At 30.7% G+C, this 23399-nt stretch overlaps 2 protein-coding genes across 2 annotated transcripts in view; both read right to left on the bottom strand.

The window, feature by feature from the left end:
- Positions 1-18567, bottom strand: part of LOC126771930 (lachesin-like) — a 79122-nt gene extending 60555 nt beyond the window's left edge. The window contains exon 1 of the mRNA XM_050492108.1: positions 18152-18567. Within this exon, the coding sequence (XP_050348065.1) occupies positions 18152-18317 (166 nt within the window). The 5' untranslated portion in view covers positions 18318-18567. The remainder of the gene's footprint in view (positions 1-18151) is intronic.
- The window catches only part of LOC126771913 (glycylpeptide N-tetradecanoyltransferase 2), a 251084-nt gene that overhangs the window by 97608 nt on the left and 130077 nt on the right, over positions 1-23399 (bottom strand). The window lies entirely within an intron of this gene.

The raw sequence follows: 23399 nt of genomic DNA, 5'->3' as shown, positions 1-23399 counted from the left end.
GGCTTGTTTGAAGTGGTTGTAAAAAATTTGCCAGAAGGTTGAATAATTCGATCATATAAAAAATATTCAAGTGTAAGTGTTCAGATCATTTTAACGAAAACAGTGTAAACGATTTTTTAACAGATTAGTAGAGAAGAATAAAAGGCAATGTAATTGGGTGCACTGCAGTTTTATTTTCAATGTTTTATTTAATGGTTATTGAAATTTTCTTAATAATGTCCTCTACACGTCCCTAAGCTATTGATCCGATTATTATAAAACTTTGGTGAGTTGTTCTGTGTACGTCAGCGAAAATTCAAAAACCAACAATATATTTGTTTGAACGTTTATCCTTCAATAGAAACGATTAATGTAGACCCAACTTGATATTCTAACCGTGCGAAGACGCGATGGACAGCTAGTAAAAAAAAAGTTTAAAAAAAGTATTTTGATCACTAAATCTATTTATATAAATAATAATATATAAAATTATATAATTAAATAACATTAATATCAATATAAATACGAACTAAGCCTGATAAAGAGTGTAACGAGGAATTAAAAATGATAATATAGATATATATAATAATAAGATAACATTAAACATATTATTATATAAGTAAAAACCGTAATCTTATAGTATATTCGAAAAAATAATGAGTGATTTAATTTTTGTTTTTTTTTAATTAAAAAAAATATACAATAGAGCGAGCGCATTGAATTAGTTTTTCTAACGAATTCTCACTCGGTCACTCCGCACTGAGAGAAGTAACAAAATTAATTGCGAAAACAAAACTTGGTGGTTGAGGCGCCTTTATCACCACTTCCAGTTATTTAAATATTTTACACTGACATCATTTTAATTTGAATTACACACGATACAAGCTCCAAATATACAACTAGGTATAGACTTATTCATTTATATTTTAAGAATTAATTAATTATTTTTAATAAAAATAAGTCCACCGAGTATATATTACTGGTCAGATAGTGTAATTGGTCTTTTTCAATATAAATTAAAACAACTTATTAAGTAAAAATGCATCTAACGCCATCTTTTGATCAAAAGATAAAATAAATAATATTTGGCATAATGTCATTTGATCTTAAACAATAATTGTATTCTATGAAAAAACTGTTGTTTCAAAATAGTTTGATAGTCAATCTAACCTTCCCTGTTAACGTTTTTAAGCCATTACTGACATTCTTATTGCCTCCTCGATATAAGAGGAAGCTCGTTCTATTGTTTTAGTATGGGCTCTTAATTGAGCTTTTGACTTCACCCCTAGGCCGTATATCATTAAACTAATACTCAAACTACATTTGTGAGGTCTCAAAAAGTTTTCACGAAGTATTGTTAATTAATTCGTTTTTGTTCTTATTTTTATTTCTTTGTTTTATTTTAGTAATAAACAGTTCTATTGAAAATAAATAGTCAATGTTCTCCGCTACGATTATAAGCTGAGCTGTTTTTCTGTATTCTTGTTATAATAATAATAAATAAAGCCAATCTCCCCACAGAATGGACCATGTGCCCGCCTAATCCTGTGATAAATCATCATTTGGAAGGAATAATCATCATAAACCGACCTCCGCAGCAAGCAGGCGGTGAGCGAACGGGACATCGAATGACAGCCAATCGTTCTCATACATCATGTTGCGATTACATGTATTAAATAAATATTACGGTGACTTATCGCTTTTTATTATAATGGGAGTTCGGATTTGGTACTTAACAATTTTAATCTGTAAAAAAAATATATATACGTATAAAAGAATTTAGCTTTATTAAATTTCATTTTGGAGCTTCATTTTAGTCTTACATTTCCACACACAAAATATAAATGATTAAAATCATTGTTGTAGTTTACATGACGTGAATTTTAAAACAGGCTAAAAATTCGGGATGTACTCGTGTTCGCCGCAGGGGCAGCCCGCGGCTTCTCGATTGCACAAATGACATAGACGCTACGATTCCGTAATCGATAAAGATTTGAACGTGTTTCGAGTAATCGCATGCATCGCGTCCTCCTCTCCTTGATAAGAAAATATCATATGTCATAATAAAATAATTCGAATTTTAAAATATATTTAAAGCTTTTTTAATTCTGCTAGCCTGTGAGTAGCACTGGATATGACCGTTGCGTTAACTAGCTACAGTCGAGTTAACTAGCGGCAGGATAGAGAACGAATCGCACAGGTTCTAACCATAAAAATATCGTTTTAATTAAAACAAAAATCATCTCCTATTAAAAAGCAGGTGTCGGATATTATACCAACTATTCATTTTTTTATAAATGACTTTCCATAACTGTAAATTTTACTGTGTCCTAATTAGCTGTGTATATTTAATTAATTGTAAAAAAACCAAGTTATAATAAAAACCTCAATACTAAGCCAGTTCTTAATTACATTCATTATATTATACATAATACATAGTTAGTACAAAAATAACGAAGCATGTGCAGTATATAAATAATTTTATCTTATTATAAAAGCTAACTTCAAAATTAAATTTTTAAAGACACAATAACGCATATAGCAAGAGTATTAGGGGTGTATACCCTAATACTTGCAAATTAAAAGGCGCGGTAGTCCCCAGAGACTTTTATTTTGTATTGGTAAAGATTTCGGTGAGGGTTCCGTAGGCGATATTGGGGTCCTCTCGACAAGCTACAATCGATCATTAATTATATTTAGCATCTAATATTTACGCCACATGTTGCCTTAGCTGTCCATTACGTTGTCAATGCTTTGTTCGATTTTCAAATTATATTACGATTCTATTTGTAAATTTATATTTCACATTTTTTTTTTAAACAGATAATTTAAAATTCACAAAAATACATAAAAAATATTCGTTCAGATATTTTTTCTATTTTCATGAACATAAACATACTTACTGTGACTTGTTCATACTATTATTATATTTTTTATGTTATGAAATACGAAATAATTTGTACAAGAATTGCGGAAGTTATAACTTCCATGGCTTAATCTAAATTATAAATATATTTAATTACATTGAAAAACAAGCTGTTGTTGTGAATACAAAATATTAATAGGAACAGTGTATTGGAAATACTATACTGTAATATAATATATTTTACAAATTAACATTATAATATTAAGGTAGAAAAACATTTCTTATTCTAACAACAACTGTAATAAAAAAAACAATGTATGTGATGGGCAACAAAAAATTGTGATGGATAAAACATTCAAAATGGAGTCTGGAGTCGCTCACTTGTGGAGTAAAATAGTAAAATATTTGCGTGAACACATCACTGATGATCAAAGATTACAAGATCCACGACGCACGTTTCACTCCACATTGAAGCACGGTCGCTGCTTATTGAAAATAAAATGTATAAATATTATATTGAATCAAAACAACAATTTTTTGTAATTAAACGTTTTATAATACTAGTTATATGTCCGGATGATATTAGTTTACCGTGCGGTTTGTCACTCGTTGTGTTTTGATAAGGCGTAAATCGCGAGGTCCTCGGTTCAAACAAAAGACAGGACAATTAAATAAACTATTGAGTACTTCAGTCGGAAAACGTTCAGAAGCAACTCTGAGTCTGGAAGTTTCCAATGTTTACAATTCATAAGAAGCATAAGTCTTTCGTTGGTGTTGCGCCTGAACTTTTTCCGGTCACTACGAATAGCTATACTAGCCCACAATGTACACCATCATACTCGTAAATGCAAAATATATTATAAATAGTTAAATATTTCCTGATAGGTACAATGTTGGTGTCTTCAAATCCAGAGTAAACAGGTTTCTTATAGGTAAGCGTGCTACATCCTAGACCGTGTAGATGCTTAACATCAGGCAAGTCAACGGTCAAACGCTGGCCTATTAATTATAAAAAATAAAATTTTAAGTATTACCTTCATTTTAATAAGACAAAATAATCGACAATTTACTTTTCATACCTACTTCAAAACAATATTACCCATTCTAAATATAAGTATTTAATGAATTATTCCTAATATGAAATATAAATATGATAACTATGTATCTATTAGTAATATTATAAGAATTCGCTAGCTATACCCATCTGTGTGGTAATCCGTCAAGGATAAACTGCAAGCCGACAATAATTTCCTGCAATCATACACTCGCAGTAGGCAGAAATGGTAGTGAGCGAGTGAAGATAAGCATCTGCTGAGTGGTCCCCTTGTGTTTTCCGATCGCACGCTCTGTTACTATTAATTTCTGAGCCCTGTCACAATGCTAATATAGGAGCTTGGACATAATGTGATTATATTAAATAAATATTACGGTGACTTATCGCTTTTTATTATAATGGGAGTTCGGATTTGGTACTTAACAATTTTAATCTGTAAAAAAAATATATATACGTATAAAAGAATTTAGCTTTATTAAATTTCATTTTGGAGCTTCATTTTAGTCTTACATTTCCACACACAAAATATAAATGATTAAAATCATTGTTGTAGTTTACATGACGTGAATTTTAAAACAGGCTAAAAATTCGGGATGTACTCGTGTTCGCCGCAGGGGCAGCCCGCGGCTTCTCGATTGCACAAATGACATAGACGCTACGATTCCGTAATCGATAAAGATTTGAACGTGTTTCGAGTAATCGCATGCATCGCGTCCTCCTCTCCTTGATAAGAAAATATCATATGTCATAATAAAATAATTCGAATTTTAAAATATATTTAAAGCTTTTTTAATTCTGCTAGCCTGTGAGTAGCACTGGATATGACCGTTGCGTTAACTAGCTACAGTCGAGTTAACTAGCGGCAGGATAGAGAACGAATCGCACAGGTTCTAACCATAAAAATATCGTTTTAATTAAAACAAAAATCATCTCCTATTAAAAAGCAGGTGTCGGATATTATACCAACTATTCATTTTTTTATAAATGACTTTCCATAACTGTAAATTTTACTGTGTCCTAATTAGCTGTGTATATTTAATTAATTGTAAAAAAACCAAGTTATAATAAAAACCTCAATACTAAGCCAGTTCTTAATTACATTCATTATATTATACATAATACATAGTTAGTACAAAAATAACGAAGCATGTGCAGTATATAAATAATTTTATCTTATTATAAAAGCTAACTTCAAAATTAAATTTTTAAAGACACAATAACGCATATAGCAAGAGTATTAGGGGTGTATACCCTAATACTTGCAAATTAAAAGGCGCGGTAGTCCCCAGAGACTTTTATTTTGTATTGGTAAAGATTTCGGTGAGGGTTCCGTAGGCGATATTGGGGTCCTCTCGACAAGCTACAATCGATCATTAATTATATTTAGCATCTAATATTTACGCCACATGTTGCCTTAGCTGTCCATTACGTTGTCAATGCTTTGTTCGATTTTCAAATTATATTACGATTCTATTTGTAAATTTATATTTCACATTTTTTTTTTAAACAGATAATTTAAAATTCACAAAAATACATAAAAAATATTCGTTCAGATATTTTTTCTATTTTCATGAACATAAACATACTTACTGTGACTTGTTCATACTATTATTATATTTTTTATGTTATGAAATACGAAATAATTTGTACAAGAATTGCGGAAGTTATAACTTCCATGGCTTAATCTAAATTATAAATATATTTAATTACATTGAAAAACAAGCTGTTGTTGTGAATACAAAATATTAATAGGAACAGTGTATTGGAAATACTATACTGTAATATAATATATTTTACAAATTAACATTATAATATTAAGGTAGAAAAACATTTCTTATTCTAACAACAACTGTAATAAAAAAAACAATGTATGTGATGGGCAACAAAAAATTGTGATGGATAAAACATTCAAAATGGAGTCTGGAGTCGCTCACTTGTGGAGTAAAATAGTAAAATATTTGCGTGAACACATCACTGATGATCAAAGATTACAAGATCCACGACGCACGTTTCACTCCACATTGAAGCACGGTCGCTGCTTATTGAAAATAAAATGTATAAATATTATATTGAATCAAAACAACAATTTTTTGTAATTAAACGTTTTATAATACTAGTTATATGTCCGGATGATATTAGTTTACCGTGCGGTTTGTCACTCGTTGTGTTTTGATAAGGCGTAAATCGCGAGGTCCTCGGTTCAAACAAAAGACAGGACAATTAAATAAACTATTGAGTACTTCAGTCGGAAAACGTTCAGAAGCAACTCTGAGTCTGGAAGTTTCCAATGTTTACAATTCATAAGAAGCATAAGTCTTTCGTTGGTGTTGCGCCTGAACTTTTTCCGGTCACTACGAATAGCTATACTAGCCCACAATGTACACCATCATACTCGTAAATGCAAAATATATTATAAATAGTTAAATATTTCCTGATAGGTACAATGTTGGTGTCTTCAAATCCAGAGTAAACAGGTTTCTTATAGGTAAGCGTGCTACATCCTAGACCGTGTAGATGCTTAACATCAGGCAAGTCAACGGTCAAACGCTGGCCTATTAATTATAAAAAATAAAATTTTAAGTATTACCTTCATTTTAATAAGACAAAATAATCGACAATTTACTTTTCATACCTACTTCAAAACAATATTACCCATTCTAAATATAAGTATTTAATGAATTATTCCTAATATGAAATATAAATATGATAACTATGTATCTATTAGTAATATTATAAGAATTCGCTAGCTATACCCATCTGTGTGGTAATCCGTCAAGGATAAACTGCAAGCCGACAATAATTTCCTGCAATCATACACTCGCAGTAGGCAGAAATGGTAGTGAGCGAGTGAAGATAAGCATCTGCTGAGTGGTCCCCTTGTGTTTTCCGATCGCACGCTCTGTTACTATTAATTTCTGAGCCCTGTCACAATGCTAATATAGGAGCTTGGACATAATGTGATTATATTTGCAAGTAAAATTGATGTAACGACTTTCTGCGTCGAATTTCACGCACATATTTATATTGAGAGAAATATAAATAGTATTTATTACCCTTTGGTATTGAAGTATTGTTTTTACATAAAATAAATAAAAGAGCCGTTGTGGCTCAGTTACCACACTTATGAATATGACCTTCGCGTTTCATCGTCATTTACTTAATTTTTTGTTATACGAGTTCATTCGGATTTAATATTGCCACATTTATTTGATCGAATTTTAGCAGCGTGGAGAGGTAATCTTCAATTCTGGGATGAGGAAGTCTTTATCTAGCAGTGGAAGACATAAAAAATATGTAATATATTAAAAAATATATTTTAAAGTATTTTAAAAAGAATAAATTAATTAATATATTTATCTTAATTTGATAAAGGTATTATATATTTAATTTGTGAACATGTTATACGCGATGACATTCCAGTTCGATTCACATTCATGCCTACCGCAGAATTCAAATCATTCCGTTAATTACATAACTGTGTCCTATATCATATATTTTATAACAGATGGCCCAAATAAAAGTCAAAAATTGCACAAGGAATTTAATACATATAAATAAAAGATGAAGATACCTCGAGATCTTTGACTTATAATGACAGATGGAAGGAAAAATTTTAAGTGAGGGGAAATGTTAATAAAAATTCCAGGCTGAAACAACAAATTAAACGAAGCCGAGCCACTTGAAAAACCATAAGTACCTCCTCGTCTCAATTGCCATCGATAAGAAATCCAAGCCGTGCCAATGTATTCCGGGCACGTTTCGGCTTACGGTTTTTTTTCGTTATGCTACTGTGGCCTTTAAAACGAATTGACTCTAAAATTCTCCAGAATGAAATGTTGTCGGAGTTTTATTAAATCGAGTGTAACCATTCCTGACATTACGCAAATGGCGGGTCCTCCCCTACATCTGTCGCAGGGATGCACCCCCTTAATAAGTGTTAACGCTCGCCGGCTGCGATGAACACTCCGTCCCAGCTCAAGCTAAATCTCTACAAATTCTTGATACAAATTAATGCCGCGGGAGGACTCCGCGAAGGTCTCTAGTAATTTCATTTTGTATTACCACTTGCTTACCCCTGCGATAAATAACAGTTGGTTTGTAAAAGAAAACTGAGTAATTTCAAGTTAAAATTGCCAAAATTTCGTATATATATACGAGTATATTTACATTAAATTTTGATAAAATTAATAACATTTAATTTCACTTAAATTACGGAAGCTTCATTGGTATTTGTATATTATTTTTGTCCCATTCCTCAAAATATACGAGTTGGAAATGGACAAATATCTTGTAATTAATTGTATTTTTGTACCTCAAAAGACTCGAGGCAAGCTTTGGTATATTTGTCACTTTTACCAGTTTTCACCAAAAAAACATATAAGGACCGACGATTTTCTTTACGATACCGGTGACATAAATTATATCTAGTAAAACATATATATATATATATATATATATATATATATATATATATATATATACATACATATGAAATGGGTATAAAACCATAATCATGGTTTGTAGAAAACAAATTTATAGAAAAAACACGCCGTCTAGAAGATTGTCCTGTGACATTGTACCCAAGATGCTGACACTATTGCCTCTGCACCGGTAGACTCAGCAAATGTGCTCTTGTATTATGTGATTTGTTTGTAATGTTACTTGTTGACGCCAATAATCATTACTTTGCATATATCATACATATTTTTTCCTGGTTCTTTCATAGAATAGGTAGGTGGACGATTATATGGGCCACTTGTTGGTATGTAGTCACCAACGCCCATAGACATTGGCATTGTATAAAATGTTAACCATCGCTTATCTCGCTAATGTGCCAACAACCTTGAGAACTAAGTTATTATGTCCTTTGTTCCTATAATTCACTGACTCACTTACTCTACAAACCGGAACACAATAATACCAAGTACTGTTGTTTATAATATCTAATGAGTGGGTACCCTGACGAGCTTGCACAAATCCCTACTACCAGTAAAATATTACCACCATAAGTTTATCTTTAAACTAACGGCTAGAATATGACGAATGTTTCATTTCAATCGAATTAGTGCTTTTTGTTTAAATTCGAAAACACGCAAACAAACAAACAGACATCAAGTTAAATTGGCATTACAGTATACGCTTACAATATACACAATATACACTTTGTTTTGAAAGTATTTATAGGATCAGACAATGCATCTCATTGCAAATCGCTTCTCCATACATTCTGTACATCAAACAATTTCACTGGAAACTCAAAGCGGTAACCGAATTGATAATAATCAATTGTAATTCATTTGAACTGACATTTTCAGTCAAAGAGAACATTCTCATCTACATTAAATTATCGTCCAACTTCTAGTGATATGTTAATTTAATTGTTAATTAAATACTAGATTTTCTGCTCATGAGGAAACCATGACCTCATCTCAAGGTTTACTTGCAGCTAATTTCAGATTACATACAACTGTTTTAAATAAATCTACCAAACTAAAATAAGCTGATAATAAAAACATTTTAAAAGACTAGCTTTGATTTTATATCTCTACTAAAATGGATTTTCGTATTATCAGTATTAAGTGTGTACAAGATTTCGCTTGCGTGTTAACTATTTTTAAATTTAGTTGCAAGGTTTTGACTGATACATACAAATAGGTGAAGTTAAATTAACTTGTATGAAGAGACTCAGTAACAATAACCTAACAGCATGTGAATGTCCCACTGCTGTCCTCCCCCTTTTTTGAGGAGAAGGTTTTGGAACTTATTCCACTACACTGCTCCAATCCGGGTTGGTGGAATACACATGTGGCAGAATTTCAGTGTAATTGGACACATGCAGGTTTCCTCACGATTTTCTTTTACCGTTAAGTACGAGATGATTTATAGACTTACACTCCTAGTAATTAAAGAATTTACATTGAAATCCATATGATTCGTAGTAAGTCAGACAACATCACAGACACGCAACATTGACATTGTATATATAGCAATTCATTTCCATTTTTCAGACCATTAAACGTCGACTATAACACGGCTACCGAGCGAGTGATGTAAAATGAATGCCGGGCGAAATAGTTCGGAACTGGTATCATCGTTGCAAATGTAAATGAACAATTAAAGCGTTCGCAGTGGCCAGGGACAATGATGATAATTATTTTAGTTTGCTGTCGACGCGGTTGTCAGTCGACACCCGCCCGCTCGCTGGAATGCTCCTCGAACCCCATTTTCGCCATTAAACAGCGACACTTCTGCTATTCGTAAATTATTATCAGCTAGCGCTTTCATTACTTGGCTCCGTAACAAAGGAACTCTACAAATGTAGGCACGTCGTGATTTAACTTCTACAACTTTGATTCCACTACGCCTTCGCCTATTGTTCGGGGACTGAAATCATAGTTCATATTAGGTGCGAGGTGAAACCTTGATTAATTCATTACGTTGTTATCGCTTCCACTCGAAGAACGAAGAACTTGTATGAAAAGCTCCCGTTAACTATCGAATAATTGCATTATAAAGTTTGTTATAAGATGTCGAGTTTCCGAATGGTTCAGTTTTCTAACAATCTACACTTGATGTGATAATTAATATCTCGCATACCTGTAACTAACATAACAAAGACATTCGTTCATTCATTCGTAAAGTTCGAACTTTATTAGTAAGTCACGCTTTTATGTAAAATTAGACGTCAGTTTCATATTTAATATTCTAAGACTTGTTATAGAACTATAGCTCATAGAACTAATTTTTTTTTAAGTAAAAGATTTATATGAATGTAAACATAAATACACAAGCCTCTATGTAACAATTAACTCCTTTCATTACTTCTTTTATTTTTCATTATACGTTTATCTAAAACTGAATTTATAGTTATGTCGGAGTGACGTTAGACATACCAATATGGGTACATTTATAGCAACCACGATATTTATAAATATAATTCTTAACTATTGATATATATTTAACCATTTATAAAGCCTTTGAAAAGTTGTAATGTAAGTTAAAGTGAATACAGTCTGCTTGAGACAAAGTATTTCTTCTAAAAGTATACCTTTAGGTATGTATTTAGGTATACCTGTAAATATCTTTAAGTTTGATAATAATTTAGTGGTTAAAAATGTGGAATTGAATGCTTCCAATATAAACTTCGTTGTATATAATGATGCATTGCACCAATTATAGTACCCAATTTAATTGGTGCAATGGAATTCTATAAAATATTTATACCGAACACGTTTTACTTTTATTTCATTTAATCTTGTTAAATGATTCAAAAGTGCTTGTAAGAGACAGATTGAATAAAATATGCATTAAATGTTGTCATATTCGTGTTAAAAAATTATGGAAATACGTAATTAATTTTATTAGTATACGTCTAGGCATACGTTCTATTAATTTAGGTGTTTTCGCCGATTTTGGTATCAGCGGCCATTCATTGGTACATATTATAAATATACCTTTATTATAAATATACTTTTACGTGCACGTGGAAACTTCGTGCATTGAGTTACTCAGGGCTGCTACTGAGAATTTTTCGACGGAAAAAACTTTTGAGTTCTGTGGCCTAATGAACAGTTAAAAATAACTAACTGACTAATTATGCTATAAAAATAATTTACAAACCATATCGATATCCCAAACTGACCGATATCAACATGAATAGAAATCGCACGCAAAGAGTAGGAAACGAAGTAAAACATAAGGTTTTCTTAACAGCCATAATAATCTAATTGAAATAAGAAATCAATTGTATAAATAAATTAAACATTTATAAAAAAAAATGCCTGAACGTACGCTTTACATTACAACTTAACAATGTCAAATACTTAGTATAATCTCCTTATTTTTTAACTTAAAAAAAACTAAATCACTTTTGATGTTAATAAAACATATTGGAATCGGAAGCAAATTTTTAGTTAAAAGAATATTGTATCAATACAGCAGTAACGTTTTGATGAAAAACGATCCGTTAATTAAATTTCATCGATTCAAAGCTCATTTGTGAAGTGCGTCGAATGCCTACATTTTGGTGGACATGTGAGAGTTTCAGGGGAATGAAAATGGTTCACATTCAGCGTTCGCGGAATGCTTTTAGTGCACGTAATTCAGTTAAACGTGTAATTTATGACTAGCCAAATTACTGCTATGAGTTTGTATCCGCTGATATCAGGCACAGCGATGTAATCTAAATTATATTTCAATAGATAATCATTCTACTCGTCACTATAGTATTTAAGAGTTTCAATCAACCAAAACTGCATCAAGTCGATAGTTGTTATTTAATAAGAAATGTACAATTGCAAAATGTTCATATTGGACTGTAGTATTATTATAAATATTTACTAACCTAACACGTGACTATGAAAATATAAATATAAATTACACTATTTTCCGCAGCTTCGGCTGGGTGTGAGTGAGAGGGGTAGATGTTAGATACCCTATATACTTTTCTTTTTTTTTTAAACTTTTTGTACCCCTGACAACGTGTATGCAAATTTCATGTTGATCGGTTGAGTAGTTAGGACGTTATTACGTAACAAGCAAAGTCACTTGCATTTATAATATTAGTTCGAATTTCAAACTTTAAGATCGATGATAATTATCGTTGATATTTTATAGGGGTTTCATGTTTTCCTTTTAAATAGGGGAGGTAATTAAAATTCTGAGCCATTATCTCGGTAATTATAAACCTCCAATAATAAATTGCAATAAACAGTTACTATACTTATAAACAGTTATTGATATTTATTTATTTAGTAGGGCTTAAAACTAAATTTGGTATTTGGTAAACTATCAACTTTAGGGCTCATGTTACACATAATAATTAATTACTAGGGTCGCCGGCATCGAAATCGATGAAATATATATATATATATATATATATATATATATATATAATATTTATTGTCTCTTAAATTTTGTAGTTAATCGCTTACATTATATATATATATATATATATATATATATATATATATATATATATATATATATATATATATATATATAATAGATAATATAAGCGATTAACTACAAAATTTAAGAGACAATAAATATTTATGTATAAATATAATATATGCTAGCTACTTCGTGTTAAATGTAAAATGAAACTATTAATTTGAAACAATCATAATGTGATTGTTGACAAATTAAATGCATATTTTTGTTCTTATTTATGTATATATCAGCCGAGATGGCCCAGTGGTAAGAATGCGTGAATCTTAACCGATGATCGTGGGTTCAACCCGGGCAAGCACCACTGAATTTTCATGTGCTTAATTTGTGATTATAATTCATCTCGTGCTTTACGGTGAAGGAAAACATCGTGAGGAAACCTGCATGTGTCTAATTTCACTGAAATTCTGCCACATGTGAATTCTACCAACACGCATTGGAGCAGCGTGGTGGAATAAGCTCCAAAACTTCTCCTCAAAAAGAGGAGAGGAGGGCTTTAGCCCAGCAGTGGGACATTACACAGGCTGTTACGGATGCATGCATAAATCTAATATATAGTGTGCTTAGAAGTGCTTATGAAAATATACTTTAATTTAGTGTACTTAAAGTATGTTTTGTTTTTGATTTAAAAAATAAAATCTTTACTACTTTGTTTATTAACTAAACAAATTAAAATTGTTTTTAAGACGGTTTTAAAAACGAAATATATACATAATAATCATGATTATTCTAATTCCCTAACTACATTATTCAATCACCGTCACACGTCGCATTTGGTATTTATTTCAAGATATTTATAAAATCCTTACTATATCATTTCTACGATTTTTTAATAAATCCATTAGTAAATATTAGCTTTTAATATGGTATTGGCTGCGTTGTGTTTCACGAGGCACGTTCAGCCGCCGCATCGATCCTTTTTGTAATCTCTCTAAATTATAAATAAAGTATTAAGAACTGACCAGAAAATGATTAAAATAAATAAAATGCATCGCATTATAATATTTAAAATAAATTTGTTTTTGATATAAAAAATATACGTGAAAATTTTATGTCAATTTTGATATTTATTTTCATTAAAAATACCTTCTATTAAAAAAAATTATTGGTACATTATTACAGGTTGTCAAAATCATATAAATCTTTATGTATATGATTTTGAAAACTATTGACTAAAATTAAAGCTTAGATCCAAAACCACAAACTGATGTAAGACTATCTTTTATCTCTATTTTGATGAGAAGGTTTGGAGCTTATTCCACCATACTGCTGTAATGCGGCGGGTGTATACACATAACAGATTTTAATCCGACAACCAAGTTTTCTTATGATGTTTTCCTTCCGCCACCGCCGAGAGCGAGGTTAATAATTCATTCACATAGAAATTATGCACATGAAAACTGGTACACCCGCAATCTCCGGTTAAGATTCAGGTTTTCTAGCCACTGGACTGGACTGAAATATATAATGTTAATGTTATTGTTTGTCCTTACCCTCCTGCGTCCAATCCCTATAGCCCGAAAGACTACAATACTTACTAAAATCAAAGATATTCTATCAAAGAGAGATATCCACACTTCATCGAAATCGTTAGAAAATTTATACTCTGTTATTCGCTTTTTGACAGATCGAAAAATCGATTTGTCAAAAGGAAGATTTTTGTCACTTTAATTAGTATGTATGTAGTAGCGATTATCTTTTTTTGCTATTGAATATATATTTTTTATTTTTGCTTCAATTAAATTGTTAAATAACTATAATAATTAAACAATATACATTTGCTGCTTTATTAACCTTGACAATTTTGCAGATTTTAAGAACCGTGATGGCCCAGTGCTTAGAAGACGAGGATCTTAACAAATGAATCCTAGTTCAAACCCGGCAAGCACCACTAAATATTCATGTGTTTAATTTCGTTTATAATTCATCTCATACTAAAACATCGTGAGAAAACCTGCATGTGGAGGACAAAAAATCTTCCACGTGTATTCAACAACGCACATTACACCAGTGTGGTGGAATAAGCTTCAAATAATTCAAATGGAATAATCAATTATGTAGTTGTAAATAAACATAAATAGAACTATGACAGTTCCATATCGGAAAATGGTAATATATATATTAATATATATTAATTGTGATGAACCTAAAAAATATTTATTAGGCTTTTTCAAAACGTTTATTTATTTAGGATTGTTAAATTTATATATATTATTCATATTTGAGTTTAAGGTTTTTACTGTATTATTTACTTATAAAACGATATAAAACTATTTTTCAATTTAATAAACTTGCAGCGAATACATTCTATCCCGTCATAGACTGATTAACGGTGTTATGATGTATGTATTGTACTTGTATAATAGAATAAATAAATAAGATTACTTGTTTTTTAATTACGAATGCTAAAGTTAACTTTTACGCTATCCATAACAGTAATCGTTCTGAGGCAGGTTACAATTACAAACGAAAATATATCATTTTGAAACATATTAACGCAAATATATTTATATTATATATAAATCATAAACGTCATAGACCTAATATATTATAATAGGTAATCGTGACATTTGAAACTATAATTAAAAATACTATATAAGCGAACACGTATTGTACAAAACATTATACAGTGTTTATTTAAGTCATAAAAGCATTATTCATATTTTTCTAAATTAATTTTACATTCGCTTAATATAGTTAATATTATACAGTAACACGTAGATGTTAATAGTTTGTTTGAAATACCAAATAATTTATTTAATATAATTTATTCTTTACTACGTGTATAAACAGTAGGGAGTTGTCTGTTTCGTCGACGCCCACCATCCAGCTCATAATGAAATAATGAAACAATAATGTGAAATGATTTATTATTTTATACTCAAACTTTAAAATATTTGAACTCATATATCCCATTTTGATTTATTATATAAATTTTCCATTCAGTTTTTAGATTAACGTAATTTTCAATTTATTAACTTGCAGCGTTTCATTTTTAAACTTTAATTTATTTTCAATCAGCTCTTTTAGTACTTCTTTATTAAAAAAGACTTAATTCTAGAAATTTCCTTCGATTTTTTTTTTGTTTTATTATAAAGTGCGAGATAAATAATTTTAATCGTAACTAATGTCTACTTGCAAAATCTAAGACATACTTCTTTGAATATGAATTAACAAACGTCAATTATATAAGTAATAACTTATAACAGCGCGAAAAATATTTTAGCGCCGTTTCAGATAATAATATAAAAGCAAATATAAAGAGATAAGTATTAATGCATGACTTGAATTAATACTTATCTTAACGAAGTATTATATTTTCTGTCCACTAAGTCAAATGGGATATGAGCCGACATGGGCCAGTGGTTAAAACACCTGCATCTTAACCGAATATTATGTGTTCAAGCTCGAGTAAGCACCACTGAATTTTCATTAAACATCGCTTAATTTGTGTTTATAATTCATCTCGTGCTCGACGATGAAGGAAAACATCGTGAGGAAACCTGCATGTGTTGGATAAAAAGCTGTCACATATGTATTCCACCAATCCGCATTCGAGCAGCGTGGTGGAATAAGCTCCTAGCCTTCTCCTGAAATTGAAAGGAGGATTTAGCCAAGCAGTGGGACATTTGCAAATTTGACTGTTAATTTAAATCAAATCTAGGTCATAAGAAACCCCATATCAGAAGAACCCAGTGTGATGAACATGTGGATCTCATCATAAGTGTACACCCGCTAATTTGTGTTAATAATTGGTCTCGTTCTTGGCGGTGAAGGATAATATTGCAAGAAAACCATTAAGTCGGCTAAAATATTGCCACATACATATCCAAGCCGCGGAACAGCGTGGTGGAATAAACTCCAAACCATTTGCTTAAATAAAGTGAAGGCTTGTGATCAGCAGTGAGACATTTACTGGCCGCTTTCGTATCTCATATGAACTATCGGTTAGAATATGACGTATAACATAAAAGTTTTTACAGTTTTGTTTTCTTATCTTTGATTTTAGGGACCGTAAAAAGTATGAAAACAAACAAAGTTAATTTGGAGGAAAAAATTTTTTTTTATAGTAGCATAAATATATTTGTTAAAAATTGTGTTACATAACAATTCCTTTAATTAATATTTTATTAATATTTACTTTAGTAAATATAAAATTACTTAAAATAAGTCACATATTTATCTTCAAAAGGTGTTAATAATAATTTAATTTATTATTATTTTGTTGCTATTCGTAGAGGACGGCACGCAACTCAAGTCACTAAAGTATAATTAATCTTACATTAATACTATAGCTTGATAATGGTAACTTAAACAATTTAGGCCAAAGCAACAATTTTCAAAAAAGACAAGCTGCGTATGATATCATTTAGCGGACTGGCAGCGTGTGCGCATCACATGTGCAGTATACGAGAGTATCTAACTTTCATAGCTCGATGAGGCGGCAATCCAATAATATCAAAAGAGATTAAACACAGAACCAACAATATTATGTGCACTCCGGTGTACGGGAACATAATACTGTCATTTTTTCTTATTTCGTGCTACCACTGTCAATTTTTTTATTAGAAAATCTAATTAATTTTATCGGGATTATAACCAAGACCTCGGGTTATGCAGTTTTAAAAGCTGGTCACTCTGCCATATACTTGTCTTTTTATAAAGCAAAGGAACAAAATAAAATAATAATTAAAAGCTCTTTTATTAAAACAATGAAAAAAAAATATAAACCTACAAAAACAAGCCTATAAAAACTATACTTTAGGGTCCTTTTTTAATCCACGTTTTATATAAGTGTAGAGACAGTATATACATTGAATTTAATGAAGTTTATACATAGTTATCAATATTTCCCTTATAGAGAGCTTTGAGAAAAATAATATTAAATATTTTTAATCTAATACAATTCAAACAGAGTTGGTATTGTTACAAGCAGCTGTCTTTATTTTGTTTAAATTTTGAAGAGATATTTGTTATTTATCATTATTAAATTATATAATTTTACTGATTATTTTTCTTATTTTTTTTTAGAATTAAGTCTATACTATAATTAAGCCGTGAGCAATAACATTTTGTATCACTATATAATATAATTGAAATACCTTATTATTCATATATATATATATATATAATTATTATTCATTTATAATGAATTATTCATCCCAAATCAATATTTAATAATTAAATATATCTATTGAACTTATTAATTTTATTTAAAATCTAACTATTATTGCCGAGTTGATTTTTGATTTTTTTTTTAACTTACAACATCAGATTTGTAGAAGAAACCAATTGTAACATACCTGAATTTGTTAGAGTATTGTCTCCAAGCCCAGTTGAGGTATCAACATCCGCATGTGCGTCCGCTCCGACGGCAACAAACAGCGCGCATGCCCACGCGCACACCGCGAAAAAACGCCGTGCCCATTGCAATACTCCCCAATCTGGCAACCCGCGACGCTTAGCCATCGCACATCACCAATTCTAACTTCAAGGTAATTTTATTTTACAACAAAAATCACAAATACAAATATGTATATGGAAATATAGTTTAAATTATTATTTTAAATACAAAGGACTTAAAAATATCTTTACGTATTTTTAAGCTCTGGCTACAATTGTTTTTATCTATTAGTTATCGAATGCGTTTATAGTTTGTGGCGCACGAACGCTTCGGTCGTGTAGAATTTGTACTGAGTGACGACGGTGTGGCTGCGTAGTCGCGATAGCACTGTCCGCGGGTCCACATTGCGGCCACGACCGGCTCCCACGGAGTCTCATCGTCTCACACCAGGGTGCTAGGAGGGCCGTTGCGCGCGCATAATCCTTACTAGCCAATAGCACAACAGGGGAGGGACCGCGCGTAAGACGCACCGAAGTATATGCGAAGGCCTATGTACAGTGATGATAGCGGACAGGTGGTTTCGCGACTGTAATTAGGCGTCTGATAAGTTATTACTTGGTGCATAAATATGTTTAAAACGCTAAACGATTAAGATAACGCGGGAAAATTTATTCTGCCATCCCCTTCCTTTTTATAGCGCCAGTTTAGAAAATTGATCTCGTGCTTATCAGAATCGACCAACCAGAAAACGTTTAAATTTGAATTCTATAATTTTTTCTTTAAGACAATTAGCTTAACAGTGTATTAAAATATATAATATATTTAAAATATGACTGAAATATTTTTCTTTTAAATTAAATAAAAAGCCTAAAATCGAATATTCCTAAATAAGATTAACAACTTAAAGTTTTATTTAACTTTGTATAACTTTGTATAACAATTTGTACTTCAACTATACAAATAAAAATTACAAAGAAAAGATCTTATAAATTGGTTTTAATTATATAGTAATCAATTATTAGGCAGATTGTTTGTTAAATAAGATGATAGGTAAATAAATATAATGGCAGTAAGAAGATATAACATTCAATTTAGTTAATAGTGTGCAAATAAGAGATTAAACAAAAGCTGAACAAAGTTATGGTTTACGAGAAAGTAAATAACAGTATATCGATTAAATACCTATAAAAATTCAAAAAAATAAAAAATTCAAAGATATTTAAAAAATAAACCATTACAAATCACAATAATAATCTTTTATAATGAATAATTAATAATAAAACACTTAACAGAAAAAATATAAATTCTAATATACATTTATAGGTAATAGTTCATAGGTGCCTTAATAATACACTTATTTCTCACATTTATTTCAAAATAAGTTTTTTTATAACTTTCAATAAGTATAATATCATTGCTTCTATAATTTTTATATTGTACTGAAACTTTATACAAAATTCACCGATTGTTTGCATTATTAGTAGGTTGAAGGTATTTCTTCGAAATGATGGTATTTTTAATATAGTAATTCGTAAGTGAGAGTAATACTTCAATTTTGAATAAAAATGTTTAACTGTGATCTCAGAATTGTTAAAAAAAAATAAACATAAGTTTAATCGATTCATTTGGTGGTCGTGATCAATTTATTTATTAGTCACACATTTTGCCTAATACCCACTGCATTAAAAAATCTTTTAAGTATTTACTTTTATTAAAACCCCATAATTTTTTTATCATATAACTATTTTTTTTTAAAGAAATATTTACTTATTGTAATTACAACAGTGACAGTCAAGCGGCATTACTTCAAAGGTTGGTTAATAAAAAAAATGTACTGTTTTGTGAATTGTAACGTATTTGAACCATCGTTGCTTGTACAGAGATTCAAATAATATGTTAACATACAAAGTTTTGAAAAAATATTAAAATTGATTACTCATTTAATAATGTCATTATATTTTTAAACTTTCAACACCGTATGTAATCAACTCTTGTGCTGTGCTTTTCTGAGAATAGAATAATATTAGGTCTATACATATGAAATTAACATTTTGTCGTACTGACCACTTTGATCTGAAATATCTCCTCTTTGGTTAAGAATTCCAAATTCAAATTTATAAATTCATTTAGCTGGTACATTTGAGTTTTGAAAACAGTCATTCATTTGTTTTTTCCTCATTATTTTTTTCTTTGGCGTCGCTTATTACCGCACAATGGAAAACATGAAATATCGGTATATTTACGAGTACGAGTTCTACTGTGGCACCAGTGCTGCAGAAACAGCTCGAAGGATTAATGATATGTACGGCGCTGGTGTCGCAAAAGTAAGCACGATATGTTGTTGTTCAACGTTTTCGTTCTGGAAATTTCGACCTTCAGAACCAACCCCGTGGACGGCCGGAGACCAAAGTGGAAAATGAAGAATTAAAGGCTATTGTGGAAGCGGATCCATCACAAAGCACTTCAGAGATAGCTACATTCTTCGGGGTAAGTCATAAAATTGTATTAATCCACTTGAAGCAAATCGGGAAAGTGAAAAAACTTGAACGATGGGTGCCTCGTGAATTAAGTAAATCAAACTTGCAAACACGCGTTGACTTTGCTCAACCGACACTTATCATTCAACTATCATTACTTGTGATGAAAAGTGGATACTGTACGATAATCGAAAGCACTCGTCGCAATGGCTGAACCATGGAGACCCAGCCAAATCCTGCCTTAAACGGAAATTGACTCAGAAAAAGTTACTTTGAGTGTTTGGTGGACTAGCGCCGGTGTCGTTCACTACAGCTTTCTAAAATCTGGCCAAACGATTACGGCAGATATCTATTGTCAGCAACTGCAAACCATGAAGGAAGACCTAGCTGCTAAACAACCGAGGTTGGTCAATCGCTCTAGGCCACTGCTGCTTCACGGCAACACAAGACCACACACTGCACAACAAACAACCACTAAGTTAGATGAGCTACAATTGGAATGTCTGCTACATCCACCATACTCCCCGGACCTTGCTCCAAAAGATTACCATTTTTTCCGGAATTTGGACAACTTCTTACAAGGAAAAAAATTCAACTACGATGCGGCAGTCCAGACCGCCTACAAAGAGTTTATTGATTCTCGCCCCAATGGTTTTTTTAGTAAAGGGATCAATGAACTACCTATGAGATGGCAAAAGTGCATAGATAACAACGGTGCATACTTTGATTAATTAAATATATTTTACAAAAAAAAATGACTTTATATTCCTCCCTACAAAACGCCAATATTAATTAATATTCATATGTAAGGACCTAATACATATATAAGGACGTCACATTGCTGTGCAACGTTAAATTATAATTATAATATTTGTTGTTTACCAAAAAGTGTTGTTTTCTATAGATTTAATTTTTATGTATATTTTGTTCTATTAATGTTGTTTTTTTCTTTTTATCATGCACGCCCTACGTCTTTTTTTCAATGTAGTTGGAAGCATTCTAAAAAATCTCCGAGAGGTCTGTTGTTACCTACTTATCCAAATGGCAAAGTGCAAAACGGTGTTTGTTTTCATACGGAAAGGGCTTAAAACTTATTTATTTGAATAAGAACTAATATTCTGTGACAAATAAATTAGAGAAAATAAAAATAGGTTGGCCTAATGCTGTCGTGGAGTTTTCTATAACCATAATAAGTAACAATATATTTACAAATCTTACATACATATGTATAAAGACTACTTGAGTCTTGTTATAAATTTATTAGTAATTGCTGGTAAAGTATTAGAAGTAATATTTTAAATATAAAATGTAATATTCTATTTATAGATAATAAACTCTTGATTTAAAAAAAAATTATCTCAAATAGATAGGTATTATCCCATTTCCATAGTGGAACTTTCAAATATAAAATAATTTGAAAGTTCCATATCAATCGGATTAGTAGTTTCTTTCATAAATCTGGAAAATAAAAATCAGATGATTTTGTACAATATAAATAGTATTGTAACTGATAATACTGTTATTTATACATTACTATAGATTCAAAGCTCTTGTGGAATTCTCATTTTCTATCTCTTGCAGGTAGGCAACATACGCGGTTGGACAGCTAACTGACAGACTGCTCGATTAGTATACTTTGGATATTTTCATAGTATCATATTCTATGGTATGTAACTATTAAAAATAATATATATAAAAATAACTGTTAGCTATTTAAAATCTCAGATATCGAGATGCCACTCCCTAAATCCCTGATATTTTAAAGCAAGGTTGATACGGCGTCACAGTATGTTGACAACAATGTTATTTACATCCATAATTATATCGATTATTTTGATAGAAGACGTGACAAACATTGTATAAACACGAGACGGAAAGAAAAACTGGTAACAATACCACGTTGTCGTCTTCCGTCGCAAAGTTAGTTCGTCCTTCCTTGGGCAAGGTACCTGCTTCCATAATAAAATTCCTCAAATACTTTTAGCTTTGACTAATAATATATTTAAATCATAAGTTAAATCTTTCATCAACGAGGCGTATTACTCGATACAGGACTATATATATAGATGTTTAAAAAGTGTAGTGTTAATATTCGTCGATTTCCATGCAGGATAAATAATATAATAATATAATTTTATTTAAGTGTCTATGTAACATGATTGTCGGAAAAGAGTAACTAGTTTTTGGCTGGTGTTTCTCGATAAATTCTGATGAATCTGATTCTATATTCTGATGATAGCTTCCAATGACGATTCAAAAGTGCTCGCAAGAGCCTTCTTGAACAAAATATATTTTGTATTAATTTGATTAATATTTATCAACTCGCAGTGTGGCAGAATAAACCCTAAATTTTTCTTGACCAAACCAGAATTACTTTTATAAGCAAACTTAATTTTTACATTAAATATTAAATTCTTATATATGACAATTTTTTATTCAGTCTTTAGATACATTTTAAGATACCTGGTTATTTTACACCTATATTTATATTATATTCTAAAAAAGAATATATACTAATACTTTCAAATAAACTTTATAAATCAAATACATTTTTGAAACTAAACGTAGTAGTTAACTTCATCCGTTAACAAATTGTACGAACGATGTAGAGACCAGAGTGTCGTTCTAAATGGAATCTAAGGGCCCACACACCCTTCTACCAGAAAACAATATGTTTTGCAATAGAAAAACTGACAAGTGGTTGGTCCAAGACGTACCTGCACAATGCCC

The sequence above is a fragment of the Nymphalis io genome, chromosome 1, assembly GCF_905147045.1.
Source record: "Nymphalis io chromosome 1, ilAglIoxx1.1, whole genome shotgun sequence".
Classification (NCBI taxonomy): Eukaryota; Metazoa; Arthropoda; class Insecta; order Lepidoptera; family Nymphalidae; genus Nymphalis; species Nymphalis io.
The sequence above is the reverse complement of the archived record's forward strand: the minus strand, read 5'-3'. Positions and strand labels throughout refer to the sequence as shown.